Source organism: Aricia agestis, chromosome 11 (genome assembly GCF_905147365.1).
Source record: "Aricia agestis chromosome 11, ilAriAges1.1, whole genome shotgun sequence".
Lineage (NCBI taxonomy): Eukaryota > Metazoa > Arthropoda > Insecta > Lepidoptera > Lycaenidae > Aricia > Aricia agestis.
This window is the reverse complement of record NC_056416.1, coordinates 10,177,092-10,200,966: the sequence shown is the minus strand read 5'-3', so window position 1 is coordinate 10,200,966 and position 23,875 is coordinate 10,177,092. Positions and strand designations below refer to the sequence as shown.

The 23,875-nt window shown below is 37.6% G+C and overlaps 2 protein-coding genes across 2 annotated transcripts; one reads left to right on the top strand and one right to left on the bottom strand.

Annotated features, from left to right (window-relative positions):
- Nucleotides 1–4,026: 4,026 nt before the first annotated feature.
- Nucleotides 4,027–10,704, bottom strand: LOC121731538 (syntenin-1-like). The gene is made up of 4 exons (XM_042121013.1): nt 10,219–10,704; nt 9,741–10,084; nt 9,273–9,536; nt 4,027–4,083 (listed from the first exon to the last, which is right to left on the bottom strand). Exons 1-4 carry the CDS (start codon nt 10,438–10,440, stop codon nt 4,035–4,037), a joined length of 879 nt encoding a protein of 292 aa, XP_041976947.1. The 5' UTR covers nt 10,441–10,704; the 3' UTR covers nt 4,027–4,034.
- A 4,555-nt stretch (nt 10,705–15,259) lies between these two features.
- LOC121731518 lies at nt 15,260–20,742 on the top strand. Its single transcript, XM_042120969.1, has 6 exons — nt 15,260–15,427; nt 15,746–15,945; nt 16,139–16,249; nt 16,330–16,485; nt 16,894–20,336; nt 20,598–20,742. Exons 1-6 carry the CDS (start codon nt 15,390–15,392, stop codon nt 20,607–20,609), a joined length of 3,960 nt encoding a protein of 1,319 aa, XP_041976903.1. The 5' UTR covers nt 15,260–15,389; the 3' UTR covers nt 20,610–20,742.
- The last annotated feature ends 3,133 nt before the right edge of the window (nt 20,743–23,875 follow it).

Genomic DNA, 23,875 nt, shown 5'->3' with positions numbered 1-23,875 from the left:
TTCTTCAGATGTTGATGTTGGATTGTAGAAGATGGCGGCAATATCCTTGATTTTTGGTTTTTGATCAAATAGCTTAACAACTGACACTTTGCCTTTCCTGTAAATAGCTGAAGTTGTGTCGCAACCGCTGAAGCTATGTAGGAAAAGAATGGAAGAGCAAAATGAGAGTTTTTGGAGTTCTTGTGAGGAAAATATTTGCATTTCCACTTTCATTAATCTTGGTCTGTCCCTTTCAAACTAGTGTAACCATGCTTCTTGCCTATGTGTAAATCTTAAGACATTTTAAAAGAAAATCGCACAACTGAGAAGCTCAGTTTAATAACAATTATTGAAATTAAATAATATTAAACTGAAGCAGGAAAGCGCAGTATTAAAACATGTCGTTTATATAATATTTATGCCTTATTTTATCGTTTTCTACGAAAAATGCTTTTTTCAATTTACTACCAATGTACTATCGTATATTTTACATGGCAATTGTGCGAAAGGGACAAACCAAGAAAATCGATTTCTCGCTCGTGTTCGCTACTATAAGGAGATATTAGTTACTAAAAATAATACTTTAGCACATGGAAGTAAGGTTCATTTTAATATTTCAAAATGATGAAGTAAGCCTTCCAGCTGTATAGTACTTCCTAATTCCATGGTGACTAGTCTAACGTTTTGTAATAATAGCAGCTAGGACAAATAATTATCTGTGAATAGCAGGTATTTGAATCAGAATAAGTTGTTTTCTTAGTCTCGGACGTTCGATGCGTGTTATTTTCGCGATTCGCACTTTTGAGGAATTTGACCCCCCCTGTAGTTCCTAAAGTATCGACCGTACAAAAAAATTTATAGGACATAATTTAGAGGAAATTTTATGTAGAAAATTTTCCTAGAAGTAACCGTAATGCTATTTGTGCAGGTTTTTTACTTATGAGCAAAAACCTAAAAAAAGGGCCCTTTGACCCCCCCCTACACTCTTAGCTCACCCCCCACCCTTGAGGACTTCTGACATGTTCATCTGGATATCACAAGGAATAACTGTAGCGATTTTCAAAACTACACGAAATATTTCCGCTGATTTTATTAATTTGATCGTATTATTTAATATTTAATAATAATATTAAAATAAAATAAAAATTTAAGGGGGGCTCCCATACAAAAAACACAACTTTTAGCCCGTTTTTGCTGTGTTGGTACGGAACCCTTCGTGTGCGAGTTCAACTCGCACTTGGCCGATTTTTTTTGTTCTATTTCTTAGTTAGAACATGGCTATAATAAGAAATTCTATTTCTTATTATAGCCATGTTCTAACCCCCGTTTTGCTTGCGGCATCACTCACACGGCGAAAGACGACGAAAGAGTTATTTAACACCGGGATTTTTTACCCACTTTAGTTGCATCTACAAGCACGCCTTCGCCAAGCATACAAGGTTCTAACCTAGTTTTTCCTCTTAAGTAGTTTTGTCTTCTAAGACACTACTAAAGAGGAAAAACTACCAACTGTACGTATCAATGAAAATACTGTGTAAATTTATAATTTGTATTAAAAAGATTGCATAATAATAATTAGTTATAATCTCTAAATCTGGCACAATTCTAAACAGTATAATATAATGAAATGTATTTTAGCAAGTTGGCTTTACTGTTTATTTAAAATTATTATTTATTTCAAACCTGTAACATATTTTTTATTGTTGATATCAGGATAATATATTCCCCAAGGGGGGAATATATAGTTTATCATGGTCTGCCTGTATTTGACTGGCATAAAAATGTCACGTTACAAAAATTTAAAATAGTACTAAACTTTGTACACAGCGTAAATATTATGTTTATTGGTAAGAAGGAATAATATTTAGGGCCTGTTTCACCACTTCCTGATAAAGTGCCGGGTAGGCTATCCACAACTTTTTGACAGACTCCATACTCTATGGGCGTTCGCTGCGTTAAGTAAAATCAAACATCGTCCTTTCTCTTCACACTCACACCCGTCTTTCACATGCCAGGTAAAAAAGAACGTCGCGGAATCGTCGCCAAGTTAGTTTTACTTGAATAAAAGACGGACTATAATGATTATGAAAAAAATATTTTGAGCAAATTTTGGTTTTATCAATGCCTTTTTAGATATTAAAAAATATTAAAGAAAAGAAAGCAAACTTCGAAGATCCAAGCAAAAATGTGTCTAAAACAACTTTTTTTCTAAAAAAGAAACTCGAGCATTTTTCAGTAGGTAATCGTATAAATTTCGTCTTGAGCATTTAGGCTGCCTTCACATTAAGTCGCGAGTAGTGCGGCAACCGCGCGACTTCTATACAACAAGCTGCGCGGCGTCCGCGCGGCTAGTTAGTATGGAGCAGTGCGGCTGCCGCGCGGCTCGCGACTTAATATGAAGGCAGTTTTAATCTTCATGAACTGAAGTTACTTGTGTAAAAAAATCAGTTTTCTAGACCTAACCGGTTTTGAGATCTAGGTTTAAGTATGTAGTCAAGTTAGGGTCAGGACTCAGGTGCATTCTTAAGTTAAGTAGTGGATGATAGCCTATCCGGCACTTATCAGGAAATGGTGAATCAAGCCCTTAATAATATACATAAACATAGCCTTACTTGCGGAATACATTTCAATCGACGGAATACAGACATAAATCTATTACATGTATTACTTATCTATCGACATAATATAATTTGTATTATTTATAATCTACAATAAAATGTTATAAAAGGTTTGAAGATACAGTCACAGGATCAAAGTTGTCGCGTATTAGTTCTACAAATAATATTTGGCGTAATACATGCGGTTTTTTTTATAATAAAGTAATCCGCATGACATTATAGTCCAAACCACCAGATGAGTCACAAAGTTGTGACTAGCTTCTAGCGTTTAGACCAAAGTGTTACAAAGATCAGTCAGACAAATTCTACACTATGGGTTACTTTTAGTATACATATATTGCCATGGAGGATGTATATTGCTATATTGGAATAGGTATTTAAAAAAAAGTGTTCCTACTTTCGTCCCAACAATTTTTACATAGATTAGTTAAATATAGGAAAACTACTTCATCAAAATATTTGTATGAGCATGACTTTATTATTAAAAAAAATGTTTATATTGTTACATTGCTATAAACTAAACAGGAAACGGTCAGATATATAAATACTTTACAGACATCCAACATTATAAACTACGAGAACTCACTATTGCAGTCTCTAAATATCTAAAATCATAAATCATAACAAGTATTAAGTATAGGAAACGAAACGTGAATAAGGAATGTGAATAGCTTTTTTATAACTTAAACTTACTGGTTAGTTAATATAATATGGCAAATATAGTCGATTTTACCTGAATCTAATAATACAAAAAAAATCTTTTTACTTTTTTTTCTTGCTAAAACAAATTGTAGTGCCAATTTTAACAACTCCTGTTAAAGTAAATAGTTAAATAAATATCCTTATCTCTTTTGATCTTCGTGTTACATAAAAGAAAAAGGTAATAATTAGGGAAAAGAATAAAATTAACAGGTGTTTGTTAAAATTAGTACTAGAAATAAAACATGGGTTAGTCAATTCTGAAAGTAATAACTAAATAATCTACACAAGCAAGTGCATCGTGGAGCAGATTATATTATACTCATGAATAAACTAGTGTATAAATATTTAAAAAATATATAGTTATCATAATTAAAATTAAATCATAATTAAAAATTTAACAGGAAAAACATTATAGGCAAGACCACAAAAAACTTTTTTTAATGTAAGATGTTTCGTTGCACAAGTAGGTAATATCTTATCCTGGTGTCAATTGTTACAGAATCTGACAAAATATTTGGCCTAAATCATAAATACTTTTTGACTTAAGTATAAAAATACAAACTAGAATTTTGAATGCACTTTGGTACTATAAAAAGCTAATTTTAACACCTAAAAGTTACATTTACTTACAAAATCTTAAATATAAATGGGATACAAAGATAATGTCCAATAATTGGGTGTGAAATTAATATAAATTCGTGCTTAAGTAAGTCTTTACATTTTTTTCCTCAGCCTTTACACCGCCATGTCGCGATTGAAATCCTTGAAGAGAGAAGTTGACATCCTGGAAATAAAAATATTTACGTAAATAAAAATTTATTTTTAAACAAAAATAACAATGAATAGAACTGACAATATAATCTGTTATTTTAGGTTATTGTGGTTAGGTATGCTGTGTCACTCGAGGAGGATCCGTGGGGCAGACCGTACAAGTGGGTACGCCAAAAGCTGCGTTCTGCAGCCGCCCCAATCACGCAGACGATAGAGCCGGAGCTCCGAAGTCGAGTCCTGTCAACCTTGTTTCCACGTGGGGCTAACTGTTCTCCCCTCATAGTTCCACGAATGGAGAACTCCGGGGCTAAAGTTGCAGAGGAGGAGGTACCACCTGTCACGTCAGCTGAGTTGGCCGTGGTGGTGCACAAAATGGGCTCGAAGAACACGTCCCCAGGACTGGATGGCGTGCCGGGTCTGGAGTGCAGCAATGAAGCACATGGAGCCACAGGTACTCACCGCTTTGACCAATTGTTTGGTCCAGGGTCGAGTGCCGCGGCGCTGGAAAACAGGCAGACTGGTTCTTCTGCACAAGGACGGGCGGCCAGAAGATCAGCCATCGGCCTATCGACCCATCGTGCTCTTGGACGAAGCGGGCAAGATGTTGGAGAGGGTAATTGTGGCGCGCATTAATCGCCATTTGGAGTGCACCAGGCCGAACCTTAGTCCTTCCCAATACGGGTTCAGGAGCGGCCGGTCCACAATTGACGCAGTGGCTCGTCTGCGTGACTTGGTCGAGGAGGAGACGTCCCGGGGTGGGACACTGCCAACACAACTGTGTTGGCAGTGTCCTTAGACATCTCTGATGCATTTAACTCCATGCCCTGGAGCGTCATCGAAGCCGGATTAGAGTACCACGGGGTGCCACGTCATTTACGCCGGACCATCAAAAATTACCTCTCCGAAAGGTCGGTTCAATACCCGACGCAAGAAGGACGGGAGGAGCTGGAAGTGGATTGCGGTGTTCCACAGGGATCGGCCCTGGGACCGACCCTGTGGGACATCGGATACGATTGGGTACTCCGTGTTGTACTCATACTTGGAGCCGAGTTGGTTTGTTACGCAGACGATACATGTGTGGTTGTTCGCGCACGAACGCATAGAGAGGCGGTGATTCGAGCGACGGCTGCTGTCGCACAGACAGTTCACCGAAGTAGAGCGTTGGGCCTCACAGTTGCGTTGAACAAAACCGAGGCCGTTATGTTCTATGGGCCCAGGAATGCGCCACCACTGAGTTTGGAGATTGTCGTGGGCGGAACGAGGATTGCCATATCGCCGTCGATGACGTACCTGAGCCTTGTATTGGACGGGCGTTGGACTTTCGGGGAGCACTTCCGTCGGCTCTCCGAAAAGGTCACGAGATCTGCGGGGGCCTTGGCGACTCTACTCCCGAATCTCGGGGGTCCGAGCCTGGGCTGTTGGCGCTTGTACATGGGTGTTATCCGCTCAATGTCCATGTACGGAGCGCCAATATGGGCTGGAAACTTGTCACCTAAAAATGCGCTAAGTCTTGGGAGGCTTCAGCGCCTAATGGCCATAAGAGCAGTTCGCGGATACCGGACGATCTCAAGGGATGCGGCCTGCCTACTTGCTGGAAGCGTCCCTTGGGTCTTACAAGCGAGAGCCCTCTCCGACGTTTACTGGCGTTGCGCAGAGGTCCGCGCCGGGGGCGGCAGCCCCCTACCGGACGCCGTACGTCGGTGGAGGGAAGTGGCGAAGGAAAGGACATTGATCCTGTGGGAGGAGCGGCTTCAAGAGCCGCAGGTGAGCGTTGCCCTAATAACGGCCATAACGCTCCTGAAAGAGTGGATCACCATACATACATACGGCGCACTCTCCTTCCGTCTGACACAGGTGCTGACCGGGCACGGCTGTTTTGGTCGGTACCTGTGTGACAGTAAGGAGAGAGAATGACACGGTGTCATCATTGTGGAGACGAAAGGGACACGGCCGAACACACTGTGATGGTCTGTCCCTCATGGACAGGACAGCGTGCGGCCCCCGTGGCCGCAATTGGACAGGACCTGTCGCTACCAGCTATCATTCGTGCAATGCTGAGTAGCGAGACCGCGTGGACGGCAGGTGGAAGGCACCTTCGCCCAGGAGGTTATGGCTGCTAAGGAAGAGGCCGAACGCAGCAGGGAAAGGGAGGCGGTCGACCCCTCGAAACGGCTAAGGCGGCGACGACGCGTGCGACAACGTGTGCGATGCCAGCACAATGATCCACCCTAGCCGGGGTACTCGTGGTGGCGGTGTGGGGACGCCGTCATCAAATTCGAGTCCCAGAGTGGGTCACGATGCACAAAACGCTCCGTGCATCGTGACACCAGAGAGGGCGGGTCCAAGTAAGCCCCAAGTGGGGCCTCTGTCGGGCTGCGGGGCGAGAAGCGCCCTCAAATGAGTGTGGTCTGACAAAGGTCGGACGGCCACTGACGGAGTTGCGGTGGGTGTGTCGTGCCCGTGGCTTCGTCTTGGGTGGCGAGAGGAGCGTCGCAGAGTTTTAGTGGGTAGGGTCGCGGCACATACCATCTTCGCCGCGATGAGCCCCACATATCCGCAGCGGGAGTCCCCATCCCCTGCGTCGAATGGGTTAATGCATTTCGCATTTTGCAAAAAAAAAAAAGGTATGCTGTGTGGGTTTTCTTAATTTAACACAAGGAAAATATCCAATACACTATTTTAAACAACGATATCAAAATACTAAGATACGACGTATGCCGTCAAAACTGTAGCAATGTTTTTGCATGCAAAATGTGCATCGAGAAAATATTGCCGTCCTTTTTTGTCTTACAGTAATAGCATATACTACTTTCTCTTTCGCTCATTTTACGCTTTAATCGAATCCAGAAAATATCGTCGTCCTTTTTTGTCTTACAGTAATATCATATACTACTTTCTCTTTCGCTCATTTTACGCTTCACTTTGATTTTTCGGAAGACAATAATTTAAATATTAATTAAAATCTTAGTAATTACGTGTGAAATGTTACACCTTTGGCTTTATTTGTATTCCTCGTTTTGTTACTGCACTGTCGGAAGGCGCATGACGGCATTCTGGAGCGAAATGTAGCGAAAAAAAACAACAAATAATGAATTAAACACGTCCGGCTGTCACCACGTCCTAAGGCACACTGCTCTCAGATGAGTGAGCTCACTCATTTCGAGGGTGACACATTTTCGCACTGACGATTGTATGGAATGCATTTTCTATAGTTTGTGCGTTTTAAGATGATATGGGTGACACTTCTCATATTCCTTGCTACGGGTTTTTTTTACAAGAAAACAAAAAAAAAACAAAATGTAATAAATTATATTCCGTCTACAAAAACAAATGTTTCCTATAATTGTAAATGAAAAAAAATTAATAGTTGCTAAATCCTAACTTATTAAGTAATATAAAATTATAAATTTTAACTGTGAAAATTATTGTTACGAAAATATTTGAAAAATGCCAGATGCATGAAATGGAACTTATGCCAATAGAGATTGACACTGTTCAATCGAAATCAAATCGATAAAAAGGGCGGCCATTTTAAATCGCCGGCGCCAGTCTGAAACATCAGTACGAAATCGATAATTTCGATTGCAATTCCTTTACGAAGTGATTCGATATTTTTAAATTATCGATTAATTTTCTTAGGTAACTTCCCTACTATTGTCAATTATAATGTGTCACCCATATCATCGTAAAACGCACAAACTATAACGTTCTAATTCTATGATTTGAAAATGTTAATTAACGAATTATTTGGAACATTGAAAAATTTATTTACATACTCGACATCTGACAGCGTCAACTAAATTCTGTGCTAATAATGCTGCGTCGAATTCTGACAGCTTCATCTAAATTCTGTGCTAATAATGCTGGCTGCATGCACACCTTTCACCATATTCGATTTCCTAATGTGAAATTACGATTTGGAATTCCGTGAGACTAGCGCAAACATTAGTTTTTTTCACCCGCGAACGCGCTTGCTCTTAAAATGTACGTGCGGAATTTGTTCTGTTCGGTAAAAAGCGAACATGTGCGACATATTTTATATGTTTCAACCTTTTCCAAAGTGGACGATAACGGCCCCCTGTGGGCGCTGAAGGTCTAAAGGGGTGTGGTGTGGGATCCAGAAAAAAAATTATTTTATCTGGATGCATTTTTAATCCATATAAAATTATAAATGCGAAAGTGTGTCTGTCTGTCTGTCTGTCTGTCCGTCTGTCTGTCTGTCTGTTACCTCTTCACGCGCAAATCGCTGAACGAATTTTTCTGAAATTTGGCATGGAGATATTTGGAGTCCCGAGAAAGGACATAGGATAGTTTTTATCCCGAAAAAATGTACGGTTCCCGCGCGATAAACGAATTTTGGCACAACGGAGTTGCGGGCGTCATCTAGTTGAAACAGAATTTGTTCTCAAAGTGCGCAGTAGACGAAATATGTTTGGGGATCACTGATGTATTTTCCACTAGTTCCATGCATTCGGAAAGCGAATACGGAAAACTTGTGTATGCCTATAAGGCCAGTCTAAACATTGACGTTAGAGTATTGTGCAACATAGGGAAAACCATGATTCATGTCACATTTGTGACTCACAACTGATTGAAAGTTATTTGAAACAGAATATTTTATTATATCTGATGGTTATTCTGTCATATCTTTTTTTTTTTAATGAAATAAGGAGGCAAACGAGCTAACGGGTCACCTCATTGAAAGCAACTTCCGTCGCCCATGGACACTCGCAGCATCAGAAGAGCTGCAAGTGCGTTGCTAGCCTTTTAAGAGGGAATAGGGTAATAGGGGAGGGTAGGGAAGGGAAGGGAATAGGGGAGAGTAGGGAAGGGCCTCTGGTAAACTCACTCACTCGGCGAAACACAGCGCAAGCGCTGTTTCACTCCGGTTTTCTGTGAGAATGTGGTATTTCTCCGGTCGAGCCGGCCCATTCGTGCCAAAGCATGGCTCTCCCACGTATATCATAGAGAATCAGCTCATGTATCTGTAACTCCCTACCAAATTCCAACTCACAATAATAATTAATGATTGTAAGCAGATTGTATAGCCAGGAAAGAATTGATTTTACCAAACCATTACAAAAGTGCATTCCTATAAGATTATAATAAATAGCTCTGTGAATAAACAGAACAGTAGATAGCACTGATTGATTAGATAATTTCATAAGTAAATTGAATATAGCTTTGTTTGTTCATACTCACTTGCTTATCATGTGCTCGTATATGTACTGGGGTATAATTGTTATGTTGACAACTGCAGGGCTGTCATTTATAACCTTTGATATCTCTTTATCTTTCATCCCGACCACATTCTTAGTGTTTATCTCGAGTATATGATGGTCAGTCAGCAAGCCATTCCGAGCAGCGGAGGAGTCTTGAACAATAGAGACGATCTTTCCGTCTTTAAACTGAAATCCAACACGACCAATAGAATCCTTGTGCAAAGTCACTGTCCTCTCGAAAGGCCTGAAAAATATTAAACAATAGTCTTTACCAAACTCTGCAATAACTAATTTTACATTATAATAAACAATACATTGTCTTGTATTTTAATTAACATTTACCATTATATTTATCATTAAATAACTATTATTAGCTAGTTTTCCTGTTTTACTATCTTATTTATAATTAAAACTTACAAGAATTCAAATCCAAATGAAATCAACTAACCTGTCACGGACTGCCATGATGATACCATTTACAGGTGCTTTCTTTAAAATAGAGTGGCACTGTTCCATAGACATCCCAGCTACAATAACATTGTTGATCTCCAGTACTTGGTCTCCAAACCTCAAGCCAGCGAGGGCAGCAGGGCTGCCAGCAGCCACACAGCAGACAAACACTCCCCCACTGACTGCATGCAGTCGCAGGCCACATTTGCCATCCCTGTCCTTGCACAGAGTAACCTGCCTGATAGCATTAGTTACTGCTGCCTTTGGCAATGTAAGTGACTGCGAGGATATTGGTGCCACCATGTTACAGGTTGTGGCTGGAGTCAAAGGTTGGGGCTGCACCTATAAGTTGTTTTCAAACTCAGTATATTGTATATGGATTAACATAGTTTAAAAAATTTGGAAATTTCCATGTCATGTAAATGAGACATCAATAATGATGGGACTAAGATTTATAAGTGCTTTGTATTACTTACATGTTGCAATTGATACTCGGGCATGTTTGCAGCGATGACATTAGATGAAAGTTCCAATCCCATGTAATCTCCGAGTGCCGGATACATGTGTATGGGTGCACTAGGTGCGATTTGAGGGTGTATTTGTTGAGGTGGTGGCTGGTTAGACAATTGGGATCCAGACATCTGAGCCCTCGCCATATTATCTACTTTCATGTCTTCTAAAGATGGATAAAGCGACATGATTGAGCTTTTTTTTCTATTCTTCAAACGAGAAACGACGCACTAAACTACGGAATGAAATTGTATAGGTACACAAAGAAAAACAAAAATAAATGCAGAGTGAAGGTACCAAGGTGGAATCAAGTTACTGATCACTGACTTCCTAAAATCTAAGTAGAAGCTTCAATATTGCACAAACACTAAGTAACTATGAGTCATGAGCCTTGCGACCTAATTAGAAATAATATTTATGATTTCTTTTCCAATGGCAACTCGTACACCTCGAGCAGGGTGTACAATCTTAGAATGTTTGACACGGTAACATAAGAATTTTAAACCTCCAAAATAAAGAAGACCAGCCAAGTACCTAATTATTGTATGAAATGCTTACTTTTTAATTTGGTAGGATAATAATAGTTAATAACTCCGTCGCAAAATAAGAGATGGCGCTTGTAAAGCTTTCGCATCAGATTTTATCATAAATTGTACTAGATGTCACTACTGAGTTATTTGCAACTAAAATACATAAGTAAATATACAAAATTTGAGAATCTTTTATGAAAATAGTATTTTAAACAAGTGTACGGTATACTACTTTTATAAAATGAGTCTGTTGAGAGAACCTAAAACAACACAAACATTTAGGGTTAGTAACTACTAACTAATTACAATTTTATTTTATTAGTATCAATAAATGTACATAACACTTTAATAAGTGACGTATTTACAAAACATAACACAGATTTAAAATTGATAGGACGGGGAATGGTTGCGGGGAGAAGATCATATAGGGAACAATGGTTATTAGGACAAGAGAAAAATATATGATCGTGATGTACCTTCGTCTAGCCCACACTCACAAAGGGAACTATCCCTTACCCTAATTTTTGCAAGAAAGACAGGCGAGCAACAATGTCCGAGCCTGTAACTGTAACAACTCGACAAATTGTAGAGCACACTGTTAAGTTTATGGTTTTACATGCTTCGCACCACACTCGAAAGCAAAAAGTTTGATTGACTTTGACATCTTTGTTGGGATATTTTTATCGATGTTACCAGAAGGAAAAATAATATTATAGCTGTTATGTTACAAAAATACAACACAATACATACCTTTTATTGAAAATATTTTATTTTAAGCATTAGACCTTCTTCAGCACGGAGTCTTTGCCACTCACTCTGATATTGGCAAGTGGCAACTCACCAAGGAGCCATTATTAAAAAGAAGAAGAAGAAGAGTTTGGTGCTATCTGTCATAGATATGCGTCTACGCTTTTTTCTTGCGGCTTACGAATTACGGAGAAACATAGACTTAATATATAATGCAGAGAAATTTGTTTGTTTCTGTGCATATGTCCGTCGAGTAGAGCCTCCGTTCCTCCTGTTTGTGTGTTTGTAAATTGTAAGTGCTGTGAGATTGCTCCTGTGCAAGAACTGAGATAGGACTCTTTGTACTTTGTAGAAGTGTTGTGTTGCTTTAAAATGTTTTGAAATAAAATAATGTTCTTGTAATAAATAAAATGTATAAAATTCTGTTGTTTTATTTTAATTTTAAATGTACATCTAATATTCTATAAATATTTAGGTACTTATAGTAATACTAGAATCCATAGTACCGCAATAAAGCGCCATCTGTAACTTTACGACGGTACTAGACCGTTGTAAAGTTACAGATGGCGCTTTATTGCGGTTTCCACAAAATAAAGGGAGTGAGGTCTCTATTCCAGTATATAATAAAGTACTCTGTGACCTCGAGATTCAAAAGATTAAAGAATGACAATGACAATTAACAATGACTTTGACGTATAGTATGACACTTTTTTTTTTCATATAATGGCACTTCGGCTATAACCGTGGCCAGTGTCGAGTATAATATTATGGCAATATTACACATTAAAAACCCAGCACAATTTTAGGAAAATAATATAAAAACACAACATCACTCTTTCACATTCAGTATGACACTTCCATTGGCTTCCTTATTCAATGGACACTTCACTTTTTTTTTCATAATATGGCACTCGGCTCTTTAACCATGGCTAGTGTCAAGTAAAATATTGCGGTAAAAAAATTTTCGTGAAAAGTTGACAAAATTTAAAGTCGTTTTTCCGGATGATTGTCAAGTCGAAAGTCTAGTAAAAGTCTAAAAAAGTAGTCAGTAAAGTCAACGAGTCAAGTCAGTTGTTTTAGAAAAGTGGTAAACCGTTATAGACCCTTTACTAAAACTTTCAATGGAGTTTTGGAGGGAACACAAAATGGCACGTTTCTTGAAGTGGTATCACTTGCCCACACTTGTGCACGACATTGAATATTTAATGGTTAATATTCTACCAACATAACAGTGATAACACATTAAAAACCGAAATAACACAATTTTATGAAAATAATACAAAAACACAACGTCACTCTTTCGTATTCCCAGCAAAACTCCACTGACCACTTCACACTTGGCAGTTGACAGTTATAAAGTGCGCGCACGATAATTTTGCGCGCGGCTAAACGATAACTTTTCGTCGGGCGGCGCGCCGCCCGCCATATTTACTTATTAATGGATACGCCTATTCCTATACATAATTTAAATAAGGATATAATATTAAAGTAAAACTACCAATAAACTATCATTGGGATTACCCATTTTTTTAATGAATCCCTACGCTGTCACGCGCAGAGTTATCGTGCGTGCCTTAGTTTTTATTATTCGTAGCAGCCTATATAATATTTTCATAAACATAATATTATTATGAACCATACAGGGGCAAACGCATTCGTTACGTAATTTAATTTATGTTCTCTTATTATGTTATAATCAATGATATTCTACTTAAACAGATAATATGTTACGTCCATACTATTTTCCGGCTTAAATCTCTTCCGAACAATTTTCAAATTCAAAATTGTAAACATTGACAAATTTGACAGATAAGTGAATCAAAAGAAACAAAAAACCATTTACATAAAAAAGACAGTTCTATTTTTAAACGTCGAATCGTATCGCTGTCTCTTTCTTCGCCTGAGCTATGATGAAAATTCGTTTTTTTTCCAGATTGTTCGAAAAAATAAATGAAAATGTAAATAATTGAGGTATTTATTGCAATCAAGACATGTGGTAAGAGATTCCATGTGTTTTGTTTACTTTCGAGTCATAATTGGTGCATTTTCGATACACGCACGACGTCATTTTCAATTTATTTAGGTAAGACAAGACGCAGCACGTTGGTGACTGCCTCGATGCAGACTAAACAACAGACGGCCCAATTGGGCCGTATTTGAATCTTTACAACGCGCGTGGTAGTAACATAATATCTGCTTTGAGTTTTTCATCATTGGTTATAATATTAAAATCGTATGAAATTGGCTGTTATTTATTATTTATATTGTTGGATTAAAACAATTTGATATTGATACCTTTTCAATCAATATCAAAATTTTGTAACTTACACAGGAATTACTGATAATAAGTGTATTTAAAAACTGTGTAATGTTTACAAGTGCCTTACTCCCGAAAAACTTGTTTCGGGAGTAAGGCACCTGGCCTAAACATGCATGCCTAAACATGCATGCATGCATGATATTTTATTGTATTAATTGATGCGAATGACATTCAAGCTGCGTGCATCGTGCTATACATTGATTGACAATTAGTTTAATTTTTCGTCCTGCAATATGTGCATGACATGTTGCAAAACATGCCGATCGTGAAATGATCATGTGTGCAACATGATCATTTCACGATCGGCATGTTTTGCAACAAAATATATTAACCGATTCCATGCGGATGTCACCGCAGAGGCACCATGGGTATTTTTTCTGTATGGCGTGTGACGCATGAGAGGAGATAAAATGTTTACCTGTAAAACTATGATGAAATTACATTTTTCAGAGGTTTCCCTTAATGAAAGTGGCTTTATTTGTCGCGTATTTTACGTGTACAGTGTTAGTTTTAGGATATTGCATAAAAACTTACACTTCAGGAATCTTAAACATTTTCGATTGGTGATTAATATGGCTGACGTTATATATTTTATAAATATATAACGCCAACCCCAACAAAATCTCACATTTATTCTTATGATTAACTAGCAGCCCGCCCCTGCTTCATACTGGTATGAAAGAATTATATTTATTCAAAAACTACAACTTATACAATGTTTATTTGTTTATAAAATGCTATAAAAAGTAGATATACATTTTTTGGCGTTATACATGACTAGCAAGTAGCATTAATATCCCGTTCTATGATAAAACGAAAATAAATTGATCAATATAGCCAAAGGTTTACAACACCTGATAAAAGTAAGTCACTTACCTTCCATTTCTGTTTGTAGGTACATAATGAAACATACATTTACATAATGAAAAAACATGTAAATAATCACTTCTAAATACTTAAAACGAACTATTAATCCGTTTACGTTCGGTGTAGGGGTCGCTACTAAAAGGAAAACAATTGGAAACAGACGAAACAACGATAAATTACAATTCATGGCGGGTGGGGCTCGAGAGGAGTCATCAAAGTTCCTGGCGCTAGGCGCCTCAGAGGATCCACGAAATATTTGTTAGCAGCTAGACGCAAAATATTGCAAAAAATGACACCACACTGAATCGGGTACCGCCACGTAAATATGCATGTCATGTTATGTTATGACTCATGAGTCATGACTCATGCCAAAGACTCATGCTCACTCTGTCTAGTGTCTAGCTAGCGCATAACAGGATGAGATCTGATCCCACTCTGAACCTTTTTAAAAAAAGTAAATGTCATGTGTCAATATCATGTGTCACCATGACGTCCAAAGTCAAAATCACGTCAAAATAAAAAATTACACTTGAAAATCTTGAAATTGCTATTTGCAATTTACTTTTTAGTTTTTGTCGTTTGTGTGTAATTCTTAATAATGGAATAACTTGTAATTCTACTGCCATAAAATTATAATTACTAGGTGTATCCAAAAGTCTCCGGCGTTATCGTTATGGAAGTCTCGGCTGCTATTAAAAGTCGTACAAATAGGTGATGATGTTTGTCTTCAAAACTTTTAATACCTATTTTGTTTCATGATTTTTTTAACAATTAGTTTTACCAACTTTTTCATATCTTTCCTTGTAAGAGATGATTATTTATTACTATGATCAACACAATTATTAAATAAACATAAGCAGAGATGCTACATTACATACAATTAATATTATTTAATACTATTATAGCTTTAATCAGAATGCTGTTATTTTTTTTTAATGATAAAATTCAGTAAATTGCCCGTCCTCCAGGTTACACGCAAGCCATGAATAGGAATAAAAAGGAATAATTATTTATATTAACTTTTATTAGGTCAAGGGAATGGGAACGACAAAGACGTTTAAAATTTAACGATGCCATTTCAAAATTGGGTGAGATAGTCAAAGCTATAAACAAAGCCAACAGTAACATAGCAGACGACACCGATGACAACATACAATATGCTAAAATAGAAATTGTGCAGAAAGCAATTACTTGTTTAAATAATTGTGCTCAAGAAAAAACACAATTAAGTAAGTTTCCCTTTTTAGTCTTACAAAACCATAATATAATCTTAGTTTGAGTTTAATCTTAGAGTTTGTTACGTATTTTAATCCTCTTTGTGTCTGGCACAATAGTTTATCTATTGTTTTTGCGGCCGCTTGGGAGTTGAAGCTTTAAAGTTCTCATCTAAATTAAGTGTAATTGTAACTTTCCATTTTACAGAAGCTGAAATATTGGCTTTGGAAGTCAAACTACAAGCAATAGAGAAGCAAAAATTAGACAAGAGAGATGTGTCACTACAAGTAGCTATAGGAGTTACCAAACGGGGTTCACGTAAGAGAATTAGTTTCATTCTTTAAAGTAAGTAATGGCTTCTTGTAGAGAAGTATATATGATTTTTTTTTATTCAACAGGTAGTAAATACATGAAAGTGGTAATGTTACAAAAAGACAAACAGAATAATCCAAAGGAAAAAATAATAAAACCCACACCAAAAGCAAAAATAGAGAAAATAATTCAACCAACACCTAAGTTACCTAAATTATTGCCTTTATCTAACATTAAAAAAGGTGAGTATTTGGTTATGACAGTTTTTCTATACAACATTGTTAATAAAAAATATTTGTTTACATGTTTGATACTGAATAGGCTATTACGATAACTACTGTGCATATTTTGATTTGTTGTAAACTTATTACAATAATTGAAGAAACATCTGAATTAAACTTTTTTTCATCTAATTATTACCAATTAAGGTTATAATATCATAAACTTAATAACTTCTTGCGAAATCTCCAACTTTGAGTCAAACTTAAACAGTACACAAACCTGAATAGTTGGTCTCAGATGTAATAAGTATACACAATTTAAAAAGCTGTTTTAGAGGGCAACAAATAATGTGACACGAGAAGTTTATGTATTAGAATAGACTTCAAACTAATGTATTGTAATTTAACGAACCTCGTTTTTGATTTCAGAAAATACTTTTGTTATGCTGCCAGCTGCTCCATACATATTTCCTCAAAGATCAGTATTATTTCCAACAGTACAACCAACTATTGTCTTAGTAGATGCCAATGTTCAGCCGATGAGTAAACCAGGAACTATACCAATTATAAATAGAACTGCAAATGACATAACTAGAACTACTATGGTTAATGTTTTACCCATATCGGCTTACTCCCGCCCTTTATCAGCTTCTAAGACTAAAAAGAGTAATGTTAAAACTAAAACAGGTATTGCCAAGAAGCCCACAAAGAAAAAAACAAATGATGAAGCATCTGAAGATACAGATAAGACTGAATCTTCGTCAACAACTGCAACCAGCAAAGAAAATGAAAAAGTGGAGACAGAAAAAATAAATACGACCAAAAGTAATGGAGCATCAGAAAATATTGAAAGTGATAATATGAAAGAAAAGGAGAAAACATTACAAAATACTAACTTAGAAGAAGAAAGAACTTGCAATGATACAAATAGTAATAAAATGTGTAAGAAAAGTAATGATTCAGCAGTAAAAGCCAGTACAGACGATTCTAAAGAAATTAAAAGAGATACATTGAGCGCTAAGATTGATCCTCCAAAAGAAACTGAAAAAGAACTAGCATCTCAAACTCAACCGGTTCCCAAAGTTTCTGAGAAACCTTCAGATCCTGCAACCAATGCAATCAATGATAAATGTAACAAAATCGAAAGCGAGAAGATATGCGACATCAGAAGCAAAGAAAAGATACAGAGTATTCTAGATCCAACAATTTGCGAAAGTGTAGTTGAAACTGGTAATGCTAGATTAGAATTAGCCGAAGAATTTTTAGCTGCTTCCCCTACTGCAGCATTTCTTATGTCGTTCCCATTAGTGAGTGGAAACAGAGCAGATAGCCCAGCTGAAGAACCACAATCGAATGCAGTTCCCAACATAAGTAAAGAAAGTAATCAACAAAGCGAAAACTCAAATAGAACACTACAATTCTTCGACAAAAATCAAGCCTCCGAGTCAAAAGAAAAAGCAAGTGCTAAAACTCAAATGAGCAACAATAATGTTAATAAAAATCTGGAGCAACAGAAATATACAGAAATAAAGCAACAAACTCCTTCAAAGTCATCTGTGACGTCAACTGCGAATGTATGTAACGAAAATCCTTTCTTGAATTTGCCTATTCCGACAGTAGCTTCCTCAAATAGCACATTACCAGACACATCAACTTTTAACTTAGATTTTGATTGCAACTTAAGCAAACCAATTCCTGCGACTACAAGTGTTTCAGCTAGTAACAGCAACATATTTTACAAAAGCGACACATTTACCAATGTAAAAAATACAATATACAGTACTAGTAACATTACGTCTGGTCATGAATTTAATAGTCTGGGACTTTACCCGTGCGCGGTCGAAAGTTACACGAACAAAAATAAAACAGATTGTCACAACTCAGAAGATAATATTATGAAGATGAATTCGTCCAGATTAACTTACGATATAGATTTAGGCTGGTCACATAAAGGATTCGATTTCGTCAATAATTGTACCACTGCAAGCAATACATTGCATAAAGACAACATATTGACAAGTGTCTCCACACCATACTCTACTTCTTATAATCCCTTCAATCCTGACTTTCATGTTCCCTTAGTTCCTAATTCTAACAAAAAGAGTATATCGTCGAGTAAATTTACAACGTTTCCTGAAACTATTACAAGTTTTTACTCACAAAATTCTACTCTGTGGCCGGAGGATATTCCCAATATATATTCGCACAGTAACGTTACAAAGAATTTTACTATGAAGCAGCAAAACTATGTTCCCGTAGAGAACATGCAGCCCGTAGTTAACCAAAAAACACATGTGACAAAGCAGTATGACAACAAACAAATTACCGATCAAGCAAATTCAGAAAATGTTTTGAAAACACCCACTCTACTGGGACAGCAGATCCCCGAAAAGTTTACCAAGAAGTCGCCAAGTAAAATGCATATAAATTGGATGACCTCCGAAGTCAGGACAATGCAGAACGACTGCAATCAATCGCAAGCCGAAATAAAGGACACATTTAAACTGCCTTACACTCAACAAAATCAACCCAAGAAGCAGGTGCCAACGGACACTAATTATTTCCCAATAAACATGCATCATTTTCCGACGCAGTCGAATCCAGACGAGTCGCACGTTTGGCCGACTCCCAGGCCGGCAGGGACAGCCGAAGTGACTATCGAGCCGCCTCCTATAAATTTACCTACACTGGTCGGTGACTTAGCGCTGGGACCTCACGACCGAAAGAAGAATGACCTTTTGAACAAGGGAGGCCCGCACGCAGACTTACAAATCTGCAACAACTTCTTTTCGGTCACGCAGCTAATGAATCGATCGTCCGACATCATCGCTCGCCCCAACGGAGCCCCGATCGAGCCGCCCAAGCCGCCGAATCTACCGAAACAAAATCAAACGCACGCAATAAACGACAACAATCGAAAACCTATGCCGACACGTTTGGAAAATCAGGCGCAGGTTCCGTATATTTTCAACGAAAATAAATCTAGCAACACCTTTGATAGCATGCCCCAATTTACTCAATCGAAAAGCAAAACTAGCAAAACGGATAAAAATTCAAAGAACCAGAAAAATAACTACTCGGCTGAGGCTCTGATAAGGGGCGGGACGTGCAGTCAGAAGCACCAGGATACCAAATACTCGGTGGGCGCACAGAAATATAACGACTACAATACATCACACGATCCGGGCGTCGCGCAGGTGTCGCACTTTCCCCCTATCATCGATTATGCCGATAATAATTTCGCCAGTCAACAGTTTTCGGGCACCACCTTGTACAATACGACTACGAATTCGATATCGAATTCGTTCTATACCAATTTCATGCCGAGCGGCGGCAACCTCATGACGAGCAACTACGCCGGCGGACACTTCACCAGCGAATTCGTCGACTACTCGAACCAGGCAGCCGAGTGCAACTACACGAATCACAAGTACGACGCCAAGCTGCGGAATAACGCTCCGACCTACCACCAGGAGAAGGAGCTCCCGACGTACAAGAGTTCCCGACGCGAATCGGCAGCGAAACACAAGTTGGAGTGCTCCAAAAAGGAGGGCAACGCGAAGAAGTATCAAAGCAAGCGTGCGAAAATAAATACCGACGTGGAGGATTGGAACGACCCGTCGCATGCGCTCTGGCAGAAAAATAATAGCGCTAAGAGGCATCCGAATGTGATGGCCGAAGAGTCGGCGTTCCCCAACTACGTGGGCAATCAGATGTCGGCTCAGTATCAACCGGACTACTTCAACAGCCACCTCGTGTCTTCGAACGCGCAGAACATGGGTCCGAACGGAGAGCGAGCTCTTTCGAGCTTCCCTGTGTCGTCGTCGAGAGCCAACTTTAACCTGAGCGCACTGTTTCCTGAAATAACTACGGTACGTATAATATTTCATCTAAAACACTCTCCAGTATTTTAAGCATTGTTTTTATTATGCCCGTAATAATCATTTGCTTTGGAATATTATTGCTAAAGAAAATTTATGAGGATATTCTGGAGGATTGATGAATGTCTTTGCTTTTAAATTCTTAGTTTACCTTCATTTTAATTTATAACGTAATTAAATACGGCTTAATATAATATTTAAATATTGTTGCTATAAAATAAATTCTAATGTTTCTAAATATTTTTGTTTCAGAAGGTGCAATGACATTGACGTTAATTATTATTTAAGGTTACGTATTAAGTAATGTTGAAACAAAAGTGTAAATAATATGAAGTGGAAGAACAGTATGTTAAATTTATTTATTTTACGCAAAGCAAATTATATTGTTACTTTTTAATTTATTGTTTTTAATCTTCCCGTTCAGCATGATGGCAAAAAGCAAAATTCTGCAGAATAAGAATTACTAATTGTCTTGAGAAGACTGCCACTCACATCAATGCACAGAGATCACTAATCTCTCTAGTCTCTATATCTCAACCACATAACTTATGGTCACAGGAGAGTCTAGAAGGTGTTAAAAGAACATACCTACTTAACGTCACAAGGTCTGTGCCCCAACTCCTACGCTCATTTCGGTGAAACTCAGCCAAAAGCGATTTCATAAAAAACTGCGTAACCTTAATCAGCTTGGCATATAGCTTATGCGTCATTCGCCAATGATGTTGAACTTGTATTATCGCTTATCGACACACCACATACATTTCGCAGGTACGATGTAAAGCACGTTATATAAGGCCGCTTGCCTTGACGCCTGTCTGTCTTGGCTCACCTCTGTGATTCATTCATGCTTTTAAAGTTGTTATGTACCTATCTCAGATAACAGACAAGTAACGGTCGCACAGAGTTATTTAATCAATACTTAACTGTCGATATAAAATCTAATGCGTCCGTAAGCCCTTTTAGGGTTCCGTAGTCAACAAGGAACCCTAATAGTTTCGGTCTGTCCGTCTGTCTGTCTGTCCGTATGTCCGTCTGTCTGACTGTCCGCGTTTTTGCTCAGAGACTATAGGACTTACAAAGCTGTAATTTGGCATGAATGTACCTACATATTAATGATGCCGACAAAATGGTACATAAAATCTTAAAAAAAATAAATGGAACTTACCTTCCCTAACAATACACATCAAGCTTGGATGAAATTTTTTTTTCGCGTCCACCCCATCGTGTGGGGTGTTCTTGGATAGGTTTTTTAAAAATATTATGAGTATTCATAGATCATTTTCCGATTCCGTTTGTTTTTTTTTTTTTAAGTTTTAAAGTGTAAAAATATTCCGGTGTGTGTCCCCCCCTTTCTACCAGCTAAACGATTGCTTCCGGAAATGTGAAAAAAATCACGGGAGTAGGAAATATGCTTTTAAAAGGAAAACTATCACGGCTAAGAAGACTTCATTAGTTATTGAGTATAGTCGATCAACTAATAACAATGTATTCGGCGAAGTATAAAGAAACTTTTCGTTCTAATTCCTTTGAAAGTAACTGAGAATATGTTGTTAGTAGTGTAACCCACGTTATAAATGTGCATTTATTGACCATACAAAAAATTTTAAAAACTAGCGGTACTACGGAACCCTATAATATTGCGCGTGGCCCGACACGCACTTGCCCAGTTTCTTCTTGTTTTTATTATCGTTTTTCTTCTTATGTTGGAAGACTTTTGATTTCTTTAATTCTTCTAGGCATAAGAGACCAAAGGGCTAAAGTAAAACATGCCTACTAAGTATATCTACATATTCCAATATTAATTTACAGATTGTACAAAAGTAATGAAACAATTTATTTTAATGAGACAAAAGCCAGAGTAACAAAGACCTGACAACTTCTGTTATTTATAACATGAATAAGTACCGCTGTGAACACTCACTGCCAAAGTTGAAACCGGCATTTTTGGACGCTTGATAATAAACAGGTACTTGTCTTTTGAAAGATAAATAAGAACATTAATTAATTATTATTAATGTGTATTAAGCATTTTACGTCGAGAACAAAAAGTATCGACTTACGGATTCAGGACTCCAAATCATGATGAGAACCCTCGATATGTATAGTCCTAATAGCTTTGGCTAAGAGATACCACGACCTCAAATAAAACTGGCGAGAAATTTTGATTACACGGTTTTTCATGCAAGAGTAAGTCTGGACTGAGTCGCCAAAAATCGTAATCTATGAGTAGATAGTGTCCTATATTTTTACAGGTTTGTATACTGCATTATGCAATTATTTATATTATTTATTTAACTACTAAAACATTAGGGATTTACCCCTTGAGCTTTAAATAATAATATACCTACCGTAGTAAGCTGTAAGCTTCAACATCAGACGTGAGAGGAATGATAAGTCCACCTATTACTTTCAAAGTTTTTGCTAAAAACTCGTTTATATTTTGAGAGCATTGTAGTTCAATATTGTAACGTAAGTTATTAGAAACTTTGCGGATCGATTGTCGGTTAGGGATATAATTGCAAAACTCTGCAGACTTCGAAATGCAAACTGCTGTTAAAGAGTCAAGTAACTGCTGTCCAAATTTAAATGGGTAATGTGATGCTGGCTATGTTTCAATTTTTTTTAATATTTTGTCCTACAGGTAGGTATGTTTTGATATACCTATGTATTTGTTTTGCGGAAAGTGCGACAAAAGTTAGGTTTAATATCGGAGGCTTCGATTTATTTACGCCACCGAGGTCCGAGCGTCTTAAAAGAGTGGGCTATTATTATATACAGTGTGTAACAAAAATAAGTGATAATACTTTACGAGCGTCACTAGTTTCCCCATACAAAAGTGAAAAAAAATTTTGGTCTTTCAGCGCTGCTACTTTCACAGTGAACTCTCTACAAGGAACACGTACACACCCTAAAGCATTATCACTTATTTTGTTACACCCTGTAGAGTAAGTTATAAGTTATAAACAATATTCGAACAGTTTAGTAGAGTCAGAGAATAGAGAGGTAGAGTGCAGTAATCTGGAAGAAGTAAGACTACGCCTTAACTAAACCAGAGTAGACAGAATTATAGAGTATGCCGACGTAGAACTGATGTTGAAATTTTTAAATTTGACGTGTTATGAAGAAAATCGTCGCTAGGGTTGTTACCCTAGCGACGATTTTCGTCACGTTCGTGGGTTGTTAAATTGTTACCTACGAACTACGAATAATAAAAACTAAGGAATCGTAACTCCCATACTATTACCGTTTTAAATTTGGTTCCTTTTGATCTGTCATGTAACGTCCTAGTACCGCTCAAGGTCCCCTAAATATTGCAAATGTATTGAAATGTGTACCTAAGGTACACTTTTTTGACAAGTATTGTGGAGCATGTTTTTTGACGAAGTTACTTTTCCTTAGTTTTTATTATTCGTAGCCTACGAATTTAAAACTATGACATATTCGCTGGACGTGTTCCTCTTTGGTCTTATTGTTGTTTGTGTTTTGGCACATGCGATTAAAATTGTCAGAATCCAATTTTGAAATCTATA